Source organism: Netta rufina, assembly GCF_964035555.1.
Source record: "Netta rufina genome assembly, chromosome: 1".
Classification (NCBI taxonomy): Eukaryota; Metazoa; Chordata; class Aves; order Anseriformes; family Anatidae; genus Netta; species Netta rufina.
Window position 1 is genome coordinate 11950073 of NC_140123.1, and position 18772 is coordinate 11968844.

The window sequence follows — 18772 nt, forward strand, 5'->3', positions numbered from 1 at the left end:
GCATTAGCGTGCTATGCATTGCTTAATGAGAGGGTGGAAAATACAGCTACAACTACCGAAACCTTCTACAGGACACTAGAGTCATGCCCAGCAAAAAATCTCAAACGGTGCTCTACGCTCGCTGTCCTGAAAATGAAATCGGATACGGCTTCAAATTAAGAGCTTGAAAATAACACTGCTGCTGGAAGTGGCACGGAGAATGAGCTAGACTGGGAGTAACACTGGCAAGGGCACTGATTTTACATAAACACATCCGAGCTCTGCCACCGTAACTCCCAGGCAGAGGGCTTCCCACCACCTTCTGTGCTGGTTCACATCCACCGCGTCGCGTGGCCTGGATTTCAAGTGCAACCGAGATGATGGAGGAGAAAAAAGAAACAAATCTGTTCACAACTGAGATTTTTCAGTCATTCAGATTTTATGTCATCCTCTTAAACGTTAAAATGGACATTTCAAGATGAAACTGAAGCATACAATGGTATCTTGGTGAGATCGCTCATGTAATAAAAACCACTGCAAGTTTCTGACGATGCCATTACGGCTGAACCCCACGCACACAGGCTGAGCCTCGACATGTGGCTGCGTCTGAAGGACTGAGCACTGGGATGATTTATTACAGAAGAACCCCCCTGAGGTCCCTGAGTATTCCCCCCAGGCTGTACCTCCCCAGAACATCCCAGAACATGGGGCTGGTGAGAACCTGGAGGCAGCCCACAGAACGGTAACTCGGTTGCTAACAGAAGAAAACAAAACTGAAGAATAACCAAGTTTGAAACTAGATATTAAGAGGAAGCAGTCCACTTTGCTACAGAAAGATTAGGCCTTCTCAGTGCACCCTATCGCATTCAGCTGCTCGCTGTCCTTGACAGCACTGCCATACAATTTGTGCCAGTTACAAACCCCCGTCCTTACAAACACAGCCTGTTTTGGAAAGCAATCCAAACAATCCGAGTGTTTACTGCAAACCAGCTTCTCTCTCCTACCATTTACAAGGCGGCCAGAAAAAGGAAATATGAACAGAAAAACATCCGTGAAACACAAACTGGTTTAATTAAAACTGAAAAGGAAAGCACACTGAAGGAATAAAAACTCCAGATACACAGCAATTATTAATTATGAAGCCGTTGATGATCTTGGAAAAGCATTTGGGAACTCATGACCAAATGTTCAGCCTTGGATTCAGAGACAAGGAGGGGGGAAACAGCCATGACTTGCCAAGTCCTTCAGCACCAAAGCACATAAAACTGTACTACTTGATGTATTTTTCCATGAACTTTTTGTGAAATTCTGATCGCAGGGTATCATTGACGAATCTTTTGTCCTTTTTTGATTCATCTATCCCCTTGGCACAGTTCTTGAAGACAACATCGTCATCCCATCTGAAAATAAAGAAATGATGTACTTTAGTGGGGTTATATGAAAATCCAGTGCAATTTATAAAAATATTTAAATGTTATCTGGCCCTCCTGTTTAAAAGAGCAACTAGTCATTAGGAGTGGATTCAGTCATTAAAAATAAGAGATCTGTTCTTCTAATCCAAGCCACCTTCTCTATGCTTTCGAGTTAGAAGCAATAAAAATATCTGTGGATTAAAGGTTATTTTCTCTTTGCAGAAAATATTGGATATTTGAGCAGAACAGAAAACAAATGGCCCAGAATTCTGATAAACACAACAGTAATTGGAATATCTGCAAACAGGAATCCTTTTCAGAAAAAAAGACTGTTAATTGCAGCTACCCTATAAATACAAAGTTACATTTTAAAGAGAAGCACTACATCAGATTTCTCTAGGAACTTTGGTCCTGCTACTTTTCGTATCAATATGAATAATGTCACAGACAATTCTTAACCTGTTTTTTGGTTTTGTACCAAAAAGTAGCAGGATGGTTTGTTCAGAGAAACGAGCAAAACGCTGACATTTACAGACTCACAGCAATGTGAGGGAACTTGGGGGGGGGACCTCACAGCACAGGCTGCACCCTACCTCCTCTTCACTTTGAAGTTTGCTTGAGGCTGCGCTGGGCCCGTAAGGTTCAGCAGGGGGTTGCCGCTTAGGATGTTCTCCATTCGAATTCGTTCTTCTTCAGCCTTTTGCTCTTGCTCCTGAGAACCAAAAAAGGACAGATTACTCTTCTGGGACACTGTTCTAATTTAGTTGGTTGAGACAGATAAAACATTATTTGGCTGCAAATACCCACCGTCACAGCTCCGACTTCCCAGAGCATTTGACACTTGTATACGACGGGAGTAAGGACAGAAGCAGGGATACACTAAAGAGCTTAACGTTTCTAATAAACCCTACATCTAGCAATGCTCATTTCTGCTCTACTTGCTTCTGATATCCCATCAAATATTCAGTTAAACTCTAGCTTTACCATTTACATATTTATTATATGAAAAACTGTATCCAGATTAAAAGACTTGCTTTATCCTCATGAGAGAAGAGAATACATTACACTGTGTTCACTAGGTGGAAAAAACCTTTCAGCTTCTTGAAACCTCTCTATCATCTTGAGCAATCTGCTTGGGTTTTACAGCTACACCTTCCCTAGGGACTGATTAAAGACAATATTTACTTCTCCTTGCACTGCTAGAGGTATCCAACTCCAGCCTAAGCAAGGTGCTGCACTACAAGCAACACAAAGAGGATCTTGCTGCCCGCGCTTACAAGCTGTATTCATACATTTAGTGACTTAAATGCTCAGGCTTGGTAATGTAATGCTCATTTTACATCAGTACGCTTTGCCACACCCTTTTGAATGCATTACAAGGGTTCTTTGGTGAACGTACCAGAAGGAAAACAACATTTTCTCATTTGGATGACTAACTATGTTTCCCCCTCCCTGCGCGCTGAAGTATGGCCTGCAAACAGCCTAGTTAAAAAAATATATATATAAAAAAAAAACATCCTCAAGTCTCATTAGCGCCCCAGGAAACTCAAAGCTTTGCTTTCATAAATTATACAAATGAAAGACAGAGATCACGAGTAAGGTTTGTGTTCGAACGTGCAGCAAATTCACGGCTGAGGGCTGCTGTGGGACCCCAGAAGAGGAAATGTTTTCCTTGATGATAGCATTTACAAGGTTTAAGTGCTAAACTTGAAAACTGATCCTAGCCAGAGTTCTCTAGCTTCAAACACTTAATCAAAACTAAGTGACATATTACTAAATCTATCTATAACTTGCAGCGTTTTTCAATTCCACAGCCCAGGTATGTAGAAAATTCCTCTAAGACAACCCAAGCCTCTTGAGAACAATCCCAGCTTGCCATGTATACAAACACCAGACTAGGCAGGGGCACTGCTAAAGGTTTTACCTTTCAAAATCTGAGTTCTACTTATGAAAAAACAGCTACCAGTAGGCTGCTTCTCAAAAACAGAGTTTGTAACTAGCTGCAATTAATTGCCAATGGAATGGAAGAGCTCCCCAAAAGAGCATGTTGCTTGGAAACATGGCACTGCTTGAGGACAACCCCATGGTACCCTTACCCAAACACGTGGGTAGGCAAACTTGCTCCTTCTGCGCTGTCAACGGAGCTTTACCACAGACTGCAGCCGTGAGTGTTATTAACACAAATAAACTGAAGCTCTGCATTCCACACAGGGGTCTAAATCCAGCATCTGCATTCCAACATCACTCGTTACCACCCCAGTAAATAAAGAAACACAGAAATCAAAAGATATTTTATAGAGAGCAGCAACTTCCCCCGTTTTAGAATTACAAACTCAAATTTTACACTTGTTTCCTTTGTGGATTACACAGGAGAAATGCCTGCAACCTCTTTATCATGGCATGCCAGCCTTTGATTTGCCATTTTCTTTCCTCATAACAAGGAGGAGCCCAGAGGAGCGCCATCAGATGTGCTGCTCTCCAGCTCAGGTGCTCCCACCAGCCCTCAGGCTGCCCAGCACATCCATCTCACCCGGACCCTGGTGCCTACGGAGGACTTATCGGAAACCAAGCAAAAACTTTGATATTGATATGAGCAAAATAAAATTAAAAAAAAAAAAAAATATATATATATATATATATATGTATATATATATGTATCATTATTGATTTTCAGGTTACTCCCAAGAGATTGTGTTTAATCCCATTTGGCAAACCTACAACAGGATGCAAACACACGAAGTGCTCCTGTGTCATCCAAAATGAGGTGGGTTCTGCCTCATTAAGCTTAAATCTCTGTTGCTCCATTAAAAGTCAGACTTTGAAAAAAAAAAAAAAAGGGACCTGTAATTTGGTACAGACATAAAAAAAACAAACAAAAACGATACTGGACGGTACTCAAGAGAAACTGGTACTGATAAAAGCATTGTAATGAATTAATATTCCTCTGTTGACAAAAGTTTCTGCGAAGAGAATTTCCTTCAAGTCCTATAAATGCAACCACCAGAGCAATTTTCCATTTTAGAGCTGAACGCCGGGGAACTCTTCTCAAGGAGGCATGCAGAGCACGGCACATCAGATTTCTAAGCCACCAACCTCGGCAACGGTCCAGTTACTGGACCCGAATGCATGTGTGCATATCTAGTTTTTCTGTAATAAGATTTTAAAACTGCACATAGCCATCATCCCAACCTTTACGCTTTGCATGACCCACGTAATACCTTCCAGTCTCGATCAGCCTAACATATTTTGCTGTCTGATAATGAAAAAAGTATCATCAGCCTGACATGTTAAGATTTGGTGACAGAAAAAAAAAAAAATCAAATTGAAGAGTGACATCACATTTTTAAGAAGCGTTATCCTACAAGGAGTAGTGCAAGAGCAGGATTTAGCTCCAGATTCAGCCACCTACACTTAGACATCTGCCTGGAGGCATCGGAGCTCACATCTCAGAGGAGATCTGGAGAATACAGCGTGGTGCCAGGAGAGCTGTGCTGCTCGCCCTAACCCACGCACCCGGGGAACTAACCACACTCCGGGCTCTGCCTGCTGTGCTGGCTTCGTCTCCACTGCACCAGAATGGAAGCTCGGGTGAGTAAGCTGTACGTGCATCCCCATTTGGCATTTCAAGGGCAACTGAATCCTGTCTAAAACTGCACATTCCTGCTAAAAAAAATACTTTGACCCAAGTCACCTACAATTCCAGAGGACTGAAAGGCAGCAAAAAAAATAAATCACGCTATTAATAAAAGAAACAAAGGATTATATTAGGACTTTCAAATGATTACATTTTACTTTTGCACCTAGTAAATTATTAGAAACTACTAAGAACACAATGCCAACAGAAGCTGTCAGATCTTTCAGAGATACAGCAGTTGTAGAAAACACCCAGGAATCTTATTTCAAAGATCCATTTTCCCTTTCTGCTGCAAGCAACACCGCAGAGCCCCTGGGCACGTTGTTGGCTGCTTTGCCGCTCTGCTGGTGAACAGAACCCTGCTTTTAGACCTGCAGAGACAGCACAACCACAAGTAGGAACAAGCTGCGTTATCTTTGTCATTAAAGATCAACGGATTAGAGCCCAAAAGCAAATGGGGAACAGATCTGTTGAGTAAGACATCGCCAGGCTCAGTCACCTCACAAAGACGACGTGGTGCACGCGGTGGCTTATTGCAGGAATTCCATCATTCCAGATTTAGGAAGTAGGCTCATTCTGAAGATGAGTCTTGAAGACTTTTGTATCATTTAGCTTTACTAAAACCTCCCCAGGAAGGTACGCAGAAAGTACGAAATCGGTTGGTTATTCAATTCTGTATCTTAGGCACGGAGGAAACCCGAGGTGTAACTCACGGGGCTGTAAAGCTGACATTTACACTCAGGCTCATTTATACACTCCGGCCAGAGCTGTAAAACCCCTCATCTCCAGCCAAAAAAAGGTTTTCGTTACATTTCAGAATTTTCCACATCAATCTTCCACTGCCCACTCCTCCAGGCGACGGAGCATGGCTTGTATCAAACCCAACAGAGCAGACACAAGCTTCCCAGCTGTCTGAGCCTCACACCTCTGGGGCACGACACAGCACAGCTGTTTGCAAAATAAACGGCTCAGCCTCCTCCAAAGCCTGCACCGTTCTCCTGCGTGGTGGAACAAAGGCAGATTAGGTTAAAACACTGCGGGTACAACGAACCTACAACGGGAGAAAAGCCTAAGGGAGAGAATAGCCTCTCTCTGTTCACTCCACCCTTTTAAAAATAAGGTTTCTTTGTCCGCCTTTCCGTTCTGCAAAATGAGGCATACAATTCTTTTCCTAAACTGTTACAGGAAAAAAAAAAAACCACCACGCTGCAGGTTATTCCATCACTACATGCAGCAGCGCTGTACCAACTGCTTGCAGGGATGACTCAGAAGCCAGCCACGGTGGTGGGAAGCAGCTCCTCCCTCTGCTGCCCCCGTGGTAGTGGCAGAGGCAAGAGAAGAGGAATATTGTGGTGTGGGGAGTAAAACTGGACTGGCAGAGGGAGCCCTGTGCCCCAAGGAAGCAGACGGAGGTGATGCTGTGAGAAGTGGGAGTCACAGCAAGCCTCCACTGCACGCCTGAACTCATCATGGGGGGGGGAAAAAAAGCAGAAAAAGCTGCATTAACCTGAACTGAACAATCATTCCTTATCTTGCTGCAAGAATAACAGTCCCTTGGCATACTTGTTTCTGACCGCAAAGGAAAGAAAAACAGTATTGTTACCATGGTTATTTTTCTTCCAGTATAGCTGCTACCCTTCGCACAGAGCAAGATTACTTTTGCAGAAAAGTGCTGAAATTCCTGAAATGACTCCATTGTATTAAAATAAGTTACCCTGCTCGGTTCTTACAGAAACGGAGTTGTTGAAGAAAATCTGAAATATCCCTGTTTCATTGAAGGCTAAAAATCACAAAACCTTATTTAAGTGATATTTTTTGAATGACAAACTGTGACAGCAGCATCTTTAGCAGCACAGAACAAAACTTAATAATGCAGAAATCAACTCAAGTAATTTAATCCCACCCAGATCACTAACTCTGTGCAATACAGTGTTTCAAATAATTGTTTGAAACTCCAAAAAATAAACATACAGAGTAATTGCAGTGCCTATATGCAAATTTGTTGTCATTCTCCCCACAAGTGATGGGATGTTATCATTAGTTTTTGACAAGGGAAGGCACTGCCAGCACGTCTCACAAACATTTAATGAAGAAACATACTCCAACATCTGCTTCTTTATTGAAATCCTTCCTTAATCACCAATTTGGCACTCCAGTTTTAGTTATATACTTAAAATTTAAATGAAAGGGTTAAAATCAAGACTCATTTAATGTATTAATTGAGAGAAACTGTGGCTACAACACAGGACAGAGCTAAGATCTCCTTTGGCCATTAGAGTAAAGAAATGCATCCAGTTACAGAGAAGCACTGGGTGAAATGAAACTGTAATAGAGCCAGCCAGAAACTTTACGTCTGTGCTCAGATAAGCATAAAATGACTGGATGCTAAAATAGCTTTGCTGGAACTGTGCTTGTACATTCAGCAGCTCGCTGGTTTGAGGTTTGTTTTTAATTATTGCAATTTACCTTTTAAGGAAGTCTTGAAAATTGGAAATTAGGAGTGCTGTAACGCTGAATTTGGAATACTGAAACGTGGTCCCACAAAAGCTATCCGTGGATGGTTAGCACAGGCAGCAGTTCCTGTGTTTGTACAGTTTTAGACAGATTCAGGATTATTCCACAGAAATGGCTCCCAAAACTAAGATTTGCTGGTCAGTTCTGTCTCTCCTAGAAATGAGCTAGGTTAAAATTGGTTAAAGAGGTTCAAATTGCAGAGGGCAGGAGAAAAGTCAGAACAACTTCCATTCCCAGTCAGCTTTTTAAGAAGTTTATAGTAATTGTTTTGTTTCTAAAAATTAAAGGGAATGAAAGCATTTTGGGATATTAATAGGCTTTGATGGCAATCTTTTATTTGATTAAAAAAAAAAAAACAACAACAAAAACAAACCAAAAAAAACCACTATTTCCTTCACAGATTAAAGGAAATACCAGCATGAAGGAAATTAGGACCTCTTCACACTAACATTTACCAAAATTAGAGGTTTTTGGCGGAGATTGGCATTACCACATGAGGGAAGTTAACACAGAACATGATGAACCGAAAAACAGCACATTCCTATCTCCTATTTTTTACTGCCTGACCAGTAATGCACTTTAAAAGGAACAGTCCTCCTCCCATGGCAACTTCAGTACTGAGCACCAAAGTGACCAGTGAAAACAGTTACCAAAAATACAGCATTTACTTTAAATGAAGTCTCAGAAGTAACTGCACTAACATTGCTGGATAGCGTACCTGAAGTACAAGGAAAAGACCCACATATAGCACAATTTTGGGATCGAGTGCTACATTTTAGCTATGTCATCTTTTCCAAGAAGATGCACGGACATGTTAATCTGCCTGTATAACACTGAACAGATGTGAGAATAACGTGCAGCAGAGTGAAGAGGCATTCCCTGCTGTTTCCCTTTTGCCTTGCCACCAGTTTACCCAACCCGTCCACTGGGGACAACGCTGCTCCAGCAGATAAACCAACTCTTTACCTGGCTTAGGGTTAACGGCAGCTACAATTAACAGTTTGCATGAGATGTTATCCCGAAATCGGCTACACGACTAATATAAAGTTACTTACAAAATTAGATTTAAATTACAGTTTGCAACATGTGATAATACAAAATCCACATATATCCTATGAAAGGGGATTTATATTAAATGGTTATGAAATGCTTTGTCAATAACACCTTATTTTAAGGACACAGGAAACAGCATTACCTAGACAGATTGCAGCCCTTAGGAAACCTTTCCTAAATAAACCCTTAGTACCAGAAATTCTTTCCAACACTGCACTCTGCGTTGGTTTTTACTTTTTTTCCATGAACATACTCTTAGTTCCCTACACTCAAAAAATTACCCTAAAGAAAATAAAGTTCCAATTACTTCAGAGCACCCGCTGTTTAATATAGATGTCACTTTTTAATTAACCACCATTCATTAAGATGAACAGAGTAGGTAGTGAGTGTGCAATACTATTGCAAATAACTAATGATTTTAGGGATGAAATAAAGGGATTAATTTCAGATAAATGTGCATTTATTAAGTATTCACGTGGTGCTGGACGTTGTAAACCCCTTGTTCTATGGGTGGGGAGCACCCATGAAGGCAAAGAATAACACCAGTTGAAAGACAGCAAGATAAAAGAAGTGCTATAAGAAAAATTTCAGAGCTCTTAGCACCCTCTAGTGACAAAATAAGAACTTTGTAGACTGCTAACAGCCCTGCCTTCCACAAATGAACAGACAAGCACCTGTGTGGTTGTGCGTGCTGTAATTTACTACCATTATTTTCCCAAGGCAAGGTCTCCAAATTGAAGCATGGCAAAAGTTACGCTGTTTATTCTTGATGTATAACTGCAACAATGAAGCAAACTGAAAACGTACCCGGATACAAGTTTTCACTTTAGGCACTGTGTGCAGGGTTATTTCAACTAGCAGCCTTCCCTCTACGTTGCTACTCTTAAGTTGTATTTTGATACACTTCAAGCAAAAATACCAGGAAGGACTGTTGCCAGTGTTTTCAGGTCATTTTTGCCATTTTGTAACTGCAGAAGACAATTTCACCTAATGTGTGACAAATGGCTAGGCCAAGAGATGGGAGATGCTTCAGCTACAGTTTAACCTAAAAGACTGTTTGCAGGCCAGATGGAGAACCAATTATCAACAGTCTTTTAAGGAAAGTTTCTACACTGAAGCAACATAGTACAGCTTTTAACCTCCCAAACTTCTTTAAGATTGCAGACTTGTTTTGGTTAAACTCACTGTTTTGTTTTTTTTTACAGGTCTTGCTGACTCTAAAGGTTAACTTCCATACTGTTAGCTGAAAGAGCAGTCAAGCCCTGGTGCCTGCAGCAGCTGACATGTTATTCTCTCTTAGCTGCTCCTAGTGTCTGCTAGAGGCTATGCCCTGCTCACTAACTCTAGTGGAGAGCAGCTGAATCTCGTGGAGAGCATTTGTGAAAAAACATTCCAGCTGTAAGGGTGCGTGTTGAGCTACAGAAAAAGCTACGAGTTGTTCGGAGGTATCAAAACATTGTTGTCACAGCAGCAAAGATCCCGATCGATATTCAATAGTTTTTAGATTTATTTAGCACATGCTATCTCAGATTACTTTATATAAAGATGATAGATTCTACATTAGTGTCAACAGAACTAACAACAACATATAAAACTACGCAGACCAAAGTATGTAACTTTTTGTTCAAAAGCACTAAAACCATTTAAGCCCTACCTCCAAAAAAGAGCTTACTCAAAGTAGAAAAGGGAATGCTGTATGTATCCACCAAATTTCGTGCACCTCCATAGGTAAAGCGTTTCAGCAGTGCAAATGAAATAGTCAGACTGCAAACTCCAGTGCAATACGGTGTTAGAGCCGAAGCAGTTCCATCCTGACCACTCAGCATTTTGCTAACACTGACAATTCCCAGAACGAAGTCCCTAAAGTCCTCTCATTAATCAAGGATTTCGGTAACGAACTCCAGCCCAACCATCTCTTACACCAAGGAGGTGGGGGAGTCAGTGGTATAGGAATCGTAGGCCATACGCAAGTTGATTTACCACATCCTGGAAAGATTATCAGCCACATTATTAATTTCCATGGAGACGTTTTCTAAATAAATTCATCCATGTATGAATACATCAAAGTAGTTCTGGCTTTACAGTTACAGTTGGTGCTTCTTGCCAAGGCAACATAGCACTGGTGTTGTAAACAGATCAAAAACTTTATCAGAAGTTGAAGCCAGAATCAAAAGCAAAGAGCACACTGATATTTTTAATTCATGAACAAAAATGGCAAATTTCTTTTTTCTATACAAGCTAGTTAAAAATGAAATTCTACTGGATGATGACAGGTAGGTCACCAATGCCGTTATAAGGTTTGGTGTGACAGCTGCCTTCAGAGAAGGACTTGTGTGTTAAAAGCAAGATTGTCGTCAGTCAAACACCTCTACAAAGCACTGGGAAAGTAAATAAAACATTTTGGTAGAATATTCACCCATAAATATGTCTGCTGAAGAAAAAATTCTTGACAGCAAATCCTAGAAAAACAAACCCATCAGACTCCACTTAAGAAGTTTGTTTTGAAGTGTTGGGAGCTTGGCACTTACTTTGTTTACCAGTTCTCCCTTATCCTAATACCTAAGGCACAACAGTTTTGATAAGCACGTTTGCAAAAAGCAGATGCTCTTTAATGGGTGAGATTTTACCTTTCGAGCCTGTTCCTCAGCTCGCTCCTTCTTAATTTTTTCCAGTTCAGCCAGAAGAGCTGCAGTGTCATCATCGTCACTGTCTTCCAAGTCCTCATCTTCATCATCCTCCTAGCAGCAACAAAAGGAAGAGAGTAGTAGTTCAATTCATTTTGTTTAATAAATACATTTTTAAAATAAATGCATCTTTTAATTCTGAAGATTACTACAGAGATCTTATTTGAAAAAAAAAAAAAAAAAAAAAAAAAGAATTATGAGAAGTCTCCCAGAGTGTACTTGTTTTCCCAGCTTCTTTATCTCAACAGTTCTGCCTTTGGGAAATTCTAACTAATCCAGTACTTGACTGAGTCTAAAAAAAACAGTATTTTAAGAGGTATTTTCAGTTCTCTAGTTTTTGTGCGCTAGGAGTCACAGCAAACTGCTCCTTCTAAGAGCACCACTGCAGCGTGGAACAGAATCCTCTGAAGCTCTCTGGACTTCTGCCAGAGCAGAGCAACTGAATAAGGAAACTATGCTGGAAGCAGCTGTTAGTTACCTGTCTTAAATCTTTAACATACCTACAAGTACATGTTCTATTAATAGCAAATCCCCAAGGCAGGACAATGAAAGGAAAGAAGATGGAAAAAGATACATACATCAGTAAGAGGATCGTCTGCATCAAGATTTGCTGCAGGAATCTGGTCTAGTCGAGGCTTCTTGGACACCGAAGATGACGTCGTGTGCTCTAAGGGACAGGATTAAAAAAAGTGATTAAGTTAATTTCACTTAACAGCACCTAATGTCAGAAAACAAAAATTTCCATTATGAAGTTGTCTTGCATTAGAGAAAGAAATGAGCTCATGCTTAGTTCTTCCTCACCTCTCAATCTTAATGCCTGTGCTAATTCCCTTGTATCCTCAAACAAACATCCCCAAACTTACTATTTAGCCTCTAAGTGGTTTTTGAAGTTATTATTTCAAGATGAAAGAAGAACAGAAGGAAAAGCTGTGGAAAAATATCTTTATTTGATATATCCAATTGCAGTGTTTCCACTGTGGACCACCCCAAAGCATTACTATTACCTAGTCTGGCCCAAAAGACACCTGTTTTTATCTGTGAATTTGAAATCCCCGTAAGACTTCTGTACACATCACAACTAAACCTCAAGTATCTAAATTCTGTCAAGCTTAATATTAAAAACGAGTATTCCTCAAAAAAAACAAAAAAACAAAAAAAAACCAACACAATCCCACTAAATCCCAGCCTTTGATTTTTGTTTTAATTCTCATTCACTCTACAGGAACAGAACCAGGTACTTTAAAAAACAACGTATTACTTCACTAGAAGATGAGTCATTCCCTTTCTCCTTCCTCTCTCATCTGTCCAAGCACAAAAAAAGCCTTTATTAACTGCACGTACCGTTGCCAAACCATTACAATCATACTGTACCAGCTGGCCTGCATGAAGGACTCTGCTTTTCTACTGGCTGGCCTAGATTTTCGCCAGCTCGAAGCCAGCGTGAAAGGCAGCGGACATTCCCTTGCAGGTCAACAGCTCTGAGCTATCAGAGCAATACCCTAAATTCTGTTCTCATGACACGCTGTCTGCAACCTGAACCTTGTAACATGGAATTCTGTGCAAATGCGATGTCACAGAGGTATTGTTTCTTGTTAAAGTGCTGGTTTTACCTCTTGTTGGTCTGTCTCTGTTCTTTTCTCTTGCAGCAACCCGTTCCCTCTCCTCCAGCTCCCTCCTGAAGTCACGGTTACGCACCTCTTCAGGAGCATCCTGAGTGGTCTGTCTGAAATAACAAGGAGGGAGAGAAGCTGAAGGTGACAGCCTGCAGCTGGTAGCAATATTTGAAGGATAAATATTTGAAGAATAAATAAATAAATATTTGAAGAATAAACCCAGGGGTGAACAAGTTAAGTGCAGAGAATAAGAACTGGGTACACGGTAGACATGCATTTCTTCATTCTCTTCATCAGTCCTCTTCTCCTTGCATACACTGCACACACACAGACATGCAATGACACCTACACATGTTCATTCCAGTGACTCTTGAATTTAAAAAACCCTACATAATTTCACGCAAAAACAGGCTGACTGCATCTACCTCCTATAGGTATTTGTAAATCTGTTCTCCTGCAGTCCAGGGTGACATCTATCAGGTCAACTTTTCTCTCAGTTTTATCATCTCAATTTGCCACTGGAAAGAAATCTCTAAAGCTTGTAAATAAGACCAAAACTCGAGTATACTTTTCTCAAACCTTTTCCCCCCAAGTGGAAACAAGATAAAGTCCCATGTCTGGAAAAGAAATAATCAGGGAGAAGCAGCAAAACACATTGCAAATACACCTTTTCCTCTCTATTATACAACACACGCTGGCCAAAGGCAGCAGCCTGTTTATACTTGAGTCACACTGAATTCCACCCAGAGTGTGCTGGATTTGTGTGGAAACCTGGAGGAGAACTAATGAAGAAAAAAGAAAGCAGCAATTCTTTTCACCTTTCTGTGAACCCACTTCTGGAAGTAAGAGTGCCTGAAGAAACCCAGGCTCTAGCCATTATAAATACACCGTGTGCAGAGGCTGTCTTCATGATGGAGTACTTCATTTGCTTTCGTAATTAAAAACCTGATTTCAGAATCCCTGACTTGCTGCAAAAATCCCCTGAGGCCCTGTGTCACTCAGGCAAGCCTGAGTGGGACTGAAACACAGCATCTTTCCTGCAGTGATGCAGGCCTGGCAGTTTAACAAAGTCAACTTTGGATTAGGTTTTGGGGAGAAAGGAGACACTTACTGCCCCCTCCATCTCTCCTGCACGCACCAAGGGACTAGTTAAAACACACACTGTAGCCCTGTATAAATTTCTCCCCACAAGCTCCTTTCAAAACAAGAGCCTCGTGTTCCAAACCCCAGTGCTGTTTAAAGAGGCAAACCACCAGCCACTTCTCCTGTAATAACAGAATGCACCTGACAGCACTTTTTGTGCTGTTGATTTTGGTACTGTCCAAAAAAAAAAAAACACACCACCTCTCCAGCTCCCTCATCCACAGGTTTTCTTCAGAGGGGCAGGAGGGAAGAGGTGAAAGGGCAAAAATCTGCACAGGGAAAGTGCAAGTGGGAAACCTTAGCAGGAGTTTCACTGACAAGAGTAACATCAGCTAGATGAAAATGATTTTAGGCTGACACATTTCAGCTAAATTCTAGGTGCCTGTGCCGCACTGACTCAGATTTCACATCATCTTTCAGCAGAGCATCAACAATTTATTACAAATTTCATACAGAGGATAATATTTATGTAAAATCCTATTATCTTTCAGACTATTTAAAGCAACTGCCTCTTCTGGGACCTGCACGAACCACTTGCAGTGTTTGATATCAGCTCTTCCAACACCTGAGTGCTATTCCATGATTTCCCTGCCTCCTCTTAATACCCCAGTGGTTCTCAATCAAGACATAAAACACTTTCCACCTTCTGAGACTTGCTCAGTCTGATCCTGCAAGTGACAGACCCTGAATGGCTCAGCTGTCTCCTTCCACTCCCAAAGCTTTTCTTTTCACTCCACTGCCTGAAACACTTGGTCCCCAAAGCTCCTTCTGATGGCTCACTTCCATACCTGTACGTACCACTAAAATTAAACTTCTCAAACCTGCAAACCGTTCGGTCTCCTAAATCTGCTTTGGAGATGTGCAATTTCAGCCCACTCACTCAGCACTGCTGCACAGTATCTGGTTAAAACAAACAAACAAAAAAAAACCACCAAACATTCCTATTCTGTTTTCTCATAAGCCAGACCAAACACACAGCACTTACCTGTATTTGATTTTAGTATGAGAGGGAAGGTCTCTGCTGGAATACTGCTTGGATAGCTGGCTTAGGTCTCCTTCGCCTTTTCCTCTTCCTCCTCTCGCAGGTTCAAATGTGGGCCTTGCTGCTGTCGTCATTTTGGTGGCTACAGAATCAAGGGCAAGAAGCAGCCGTTACTAGAGCTTACAGCACAAGGCACTCACCAGAAGCTGCTACGTCGTTCCTGGAACTGTAGCAACAGATCTCTAACCATCCCTTGGCACCTGACCCTTAAAATTTAAGGAGCTTCTTATTGACAGAATCTGTTCAGATTTTCAAAAGAAAGTCTTTTCCAATGTGACTGAAAACTGACATACAGATGTAAATGAGCATGCAAGGTCATGTTAATATAGTAAATAAATTGCCAGGAGCCAGTCTCCTCTCCTTAAGTCCCGGTGGTAAGCAAGTAACTGAACTCCTTCCCCTGGAAAAAGGACAGCCAAAAACTCCCTGCCTATTCAGAATGATTTCTCCTTCATTCCCCAAAGTGTGACTCGGTATCACTACCACCAATGCTGCCTGACACAGCTCACAGCATGCCCAGGATGGTGCTGGTAATTAAAAAGCAATGATGGTCACACATCCTGTAGGCTCTAGCCCTTGCCCTGGCCCTGTCAGTTCTTCTGTGCAGGCACAGCACTGACACTAGTAACGTGGCAGAGCCCTGTGGGACTGCCCTGCACAGAGCTCCAGCTGGCCAGAGGAACTTTCTCAAGCACTAGGACTAATGTTTTCTCTGCAAGCACAAGGCTGATGGCTTCGACCATACATAAACCACATGCAAATAACAAAACAACCTGCTCAGGCAAAGGCATAAGTTTTCAGCAGCTCTTGTTTTAGAACCTGCAGGATCTCACCTACCACCAGCATGTCCTAAGAATAGAATAATGGGAGCCAAGAGCTGCAGCTGTGACAAAGGAGCAAAACAGGCTCTGAGCAGCCTTGGCCACACAGACTCCCTGTCAGCATGCAGTGCACTCAGGACACCACGGCCAGTACACAACCACTGCCTGTCTGCTTGACCAGTGCCACCGTAACTCTGTTACGCAAAGCAGCGCTTAATCCTGCTCCAGCAGGGCACGCGCTCCCACTCACCACTGCCTACAGATACATCCGCGGGGATACAGGAAGAGCCACAGGGCCAGGTGTTCAAAGCTGTCAAGAGAACAAATTTAAATCAGAGAAAACCCAGCAGATGATATTGTTCCATGTGCTTTTGTCATATTGCAAATAAAAGTTATGTATGCTCCCCTTGCACAAAGCACGTGGGTTTGTGTTAAAAGTAAGCAATGTATTTGTTGCTCACAGCGACATCCCACCGCGCAGAACACACTGATACTGAAGCACTACACAGAAAGCACAATTCACAGCATAAATAAAAATAAAAAAAGGAGCCAGCAGCTGGCCAGGCTCCCTGCGAGCTGCTGACACCTTCCCAAACGCCATGCGAGCCAGCTGGGGCTCAGCACGGCCTCCACAAGACGTACAAAAGCCCAACCCGAAGCCCCAACGCCCCCTAAACCACCCCTGCTTCTTCCCGAGCCCTGCCCGCATTCACCTTGGCCTTAAAAACCCCAAACCCCACACCCGACCCCTCAGGTTTTGGGACCGCAGCCACCTCAGGGCCCACAGCAAGGCAGCGCCGCCTCGCTGCCCATCAGCTCCCTGCCACCCCAAGCGACAACGAGGGGGCTTACCCCGATGTTAGGATGCCCCAGAGCCGTCCCTGAGCCCTCCTGGCCCCTCAGAGCCCCTCAGATTCCCCCTCACAGCCCGTCCCTAGGCCGCCGCCATCACCCCGCCCGCCAGGCCCTACCATAGAGGCGGCCCCGCCCGCCATCATGGCTGCCCGGGGCGGGGGCACGCCCCAAAATGGCGCCGCGGCCTACCCAGCCATGGCGCCCCCTGCCCTCGGCGCTGGCCCTTTGCAGGCTGTTCCTCCTCTAGCACACGGGTTCACAAATAAAAAAAAAAAAGTGTAGAAACGAGTACGGGGGTGATAAAAACGCCCAGATCTTCCCTTTGCGTAGCCGTGTGCATTGACAGTGTTAGCCTCAGCCTGCCAGTCAGCAACCCACCCCCTTATAAATCCCCTCAAACTGGAGTGTTTTCACTGCTGCCCCCTAAAAATCCCCTCAAATTGCTGTGTTTTCATTGCTGTCCCCCCAAATTACCATTCAAATAGTGTGTTTTCACTGCTGTACCCCCAAAATATCTTCAAACTGCTGTGTTTTCACTGCTGTTCCCCCCCCCAATCCACTTAAAGTGGTGTGTTTTCATTGCTGTCCCCACCAAATCCCCTCGAATTGGTGTGTTTTCCCTGCTGTCCCTTCCCTCCCACTCCCCCCCCCCCCAAAAAAAGAAGCCAGAGTGTGAACGAATATTACTCAGTTATTAAACACATTTTCTCTCTTGTGCTTGCCCTTGTTTTTAAATTGCATTTGGTTGCTAAGCCATTGTGAATTGCATTAGGGTATGTGAAGTAAAAGGTTCTCCTATGTATCTTGAGACCTTATTAACGTATTTAAATATCTGAGGGCAGCACGTCAAGAGGATGGGGCTGGTCTCTTTCCAGCTGTGCCCAGTGACAGGATGAGAAGCAACAGGCTCAAACTGAAGCCCAGGAGGCTCCAACTCAATACGAGGGGGCACTTCTGTACTGTGAGGGTGACAGAGCACTGGGACAGGCTGCCCAGAGAGGCTGTGGGGTCTCCATCTCTGGAGATATCCCAAACCCCCCTGGATGCCATCCTGCACAACGTGCTCTAGGTGATCCTGCTTGGCAAGGGGTTGGACTGGGTGATCTCCAGAGGTCCCTTCCAACCCCAGCCATTCTGGGGTTTGCTGCATAGTGACTCTGTGATCTGCAAACTAACACGGAAACTTTCCTAAACTACTCTTCACCCAGCATGCAATTTAGAAGAGAGCCCGCAAGAGGTCCCCAAAGACATTGCGATGCAGAGAGCTACAGCAACTGATGCAAATGACACCCTTGTGGGCAGCAAGCCATCAACGAAAGCACTTGGAAGAAGTGGGCCCTTGTTGTACAAAGAAACCACGTCCCGTTCTTGGCTTGTGCGAGAAGAATTTATAAACCAGCTCCGAGGCACACTGAACCTCGAGGAAGTCTGTGTCGTTTCCATTTGGGTTGGAAGACACGTCTAGGAACAGCAGGAAACACTCCCAGTTGCGTACCCTGCCTCTGGGAATTTTGCTTTGATGCGTTTCTTCACTCTTTGTCTAAAGAGGTGCGAGGGATGTTTATTTACATTGTCTTCTATTATTTTTCGGGTTGATTATTTCTTCAGAGTTTGTCACCCGCAGTGTTGCTCCAGTCCACTTTCCCTTTGCATTTCCAGCACTTAGAAAATGACAGACTGGCAGCTATCCTTTTGGCTGGCAGCGAAGAAAATTTTCTTCTCCTTCTTGACAATGGTAGAAGTTTTACATCAGTTATTTTAGGCAACTTGACAAAAGTTTCAAACTTAAGCAGAACATGTAGGTAGTAACAATAATTACTGTGTCACTTTGTATGTCAATACTCAAGCATCCACAACTGCATTTTCCTATCTGCAAGCCTCAGTCCACGTGCCTGGTTTGCTATTGATTTCACTACAGGCAGCTTAGACTCAAGACCAAACCTCTGAGAGGGGTCTGGCTTCCCAGCTGGGCAGTCAGGAATTCAGTGTTTGCCAGTCAGCAGACTACAGATCACAGCAAGC

General features: G+C 43.0%; 1 protein-coding gene across 1 annotated transcript; it reads right to left on the bottom strand.

Annotated features, from left to right (window-relative positions):
• Nucleotides 1-1027: 1027 nt before the first annotated feature.
• CWC15 (CWC15 spliceosome associated protein homolog) lies at nucleotides 1028-16873 on the bottom strand. The gene is made up of 8 exons (XM_084287997.1): nucleotides 16748-16873; nucleotides 16146-16205; nucleotides 15018-15156; nucleotides 12887-12999; nucleotides 11855-11943; nucleotides 11220-11330; nucleotides 1985-2103; nucleotides 1028-1379 (listed from the first exon to the last, which is right to left on the bottom strand). The coding sequence occupies exons 3-8, from the start codon at nucleotides 15146-15148 to the stop codon at nucleotides 1250-1252; spliced, it is 693 nt and encodes a 230-aa protein (XP_084144123.1). The 5' UTR covers nucleotides 15149-15156; nucleotides 16146-16205; nucleotides 16748-16873; the 3' UTR covers nucleotides 1028-1249.
• Nucleotides 16874-18772: the final 1899 nt, after the last annotated feature.

What these genes read in the sequence shown, in the direction of transcription:
- CWC15 (XM_084287997.1), bottom strand. Translation starts at nt 15,148, where the DNA reads ATGACGACAGCAGCAAGGCCCACATTTGAACCTGCGAGAGGAGGAAGA. An exon ending in CATACTAAAATCAAATACAG is followed by an intron (nt 13,000 to 15,017) that starts GTAAGTGCTGTG and finishes TTGTTATTTCAG; the next exon opens with ACAGACCACTCAGGATGCTC. An exon ending in CAGAGACAGACCAACAAGAG is followed by an intron (nt 11,944 to 12,886) that starts GTAAAACCAGCA and finishes CCTGTCCCTTAG; the next exon opens with AGCACACGACGTCATCTTCG.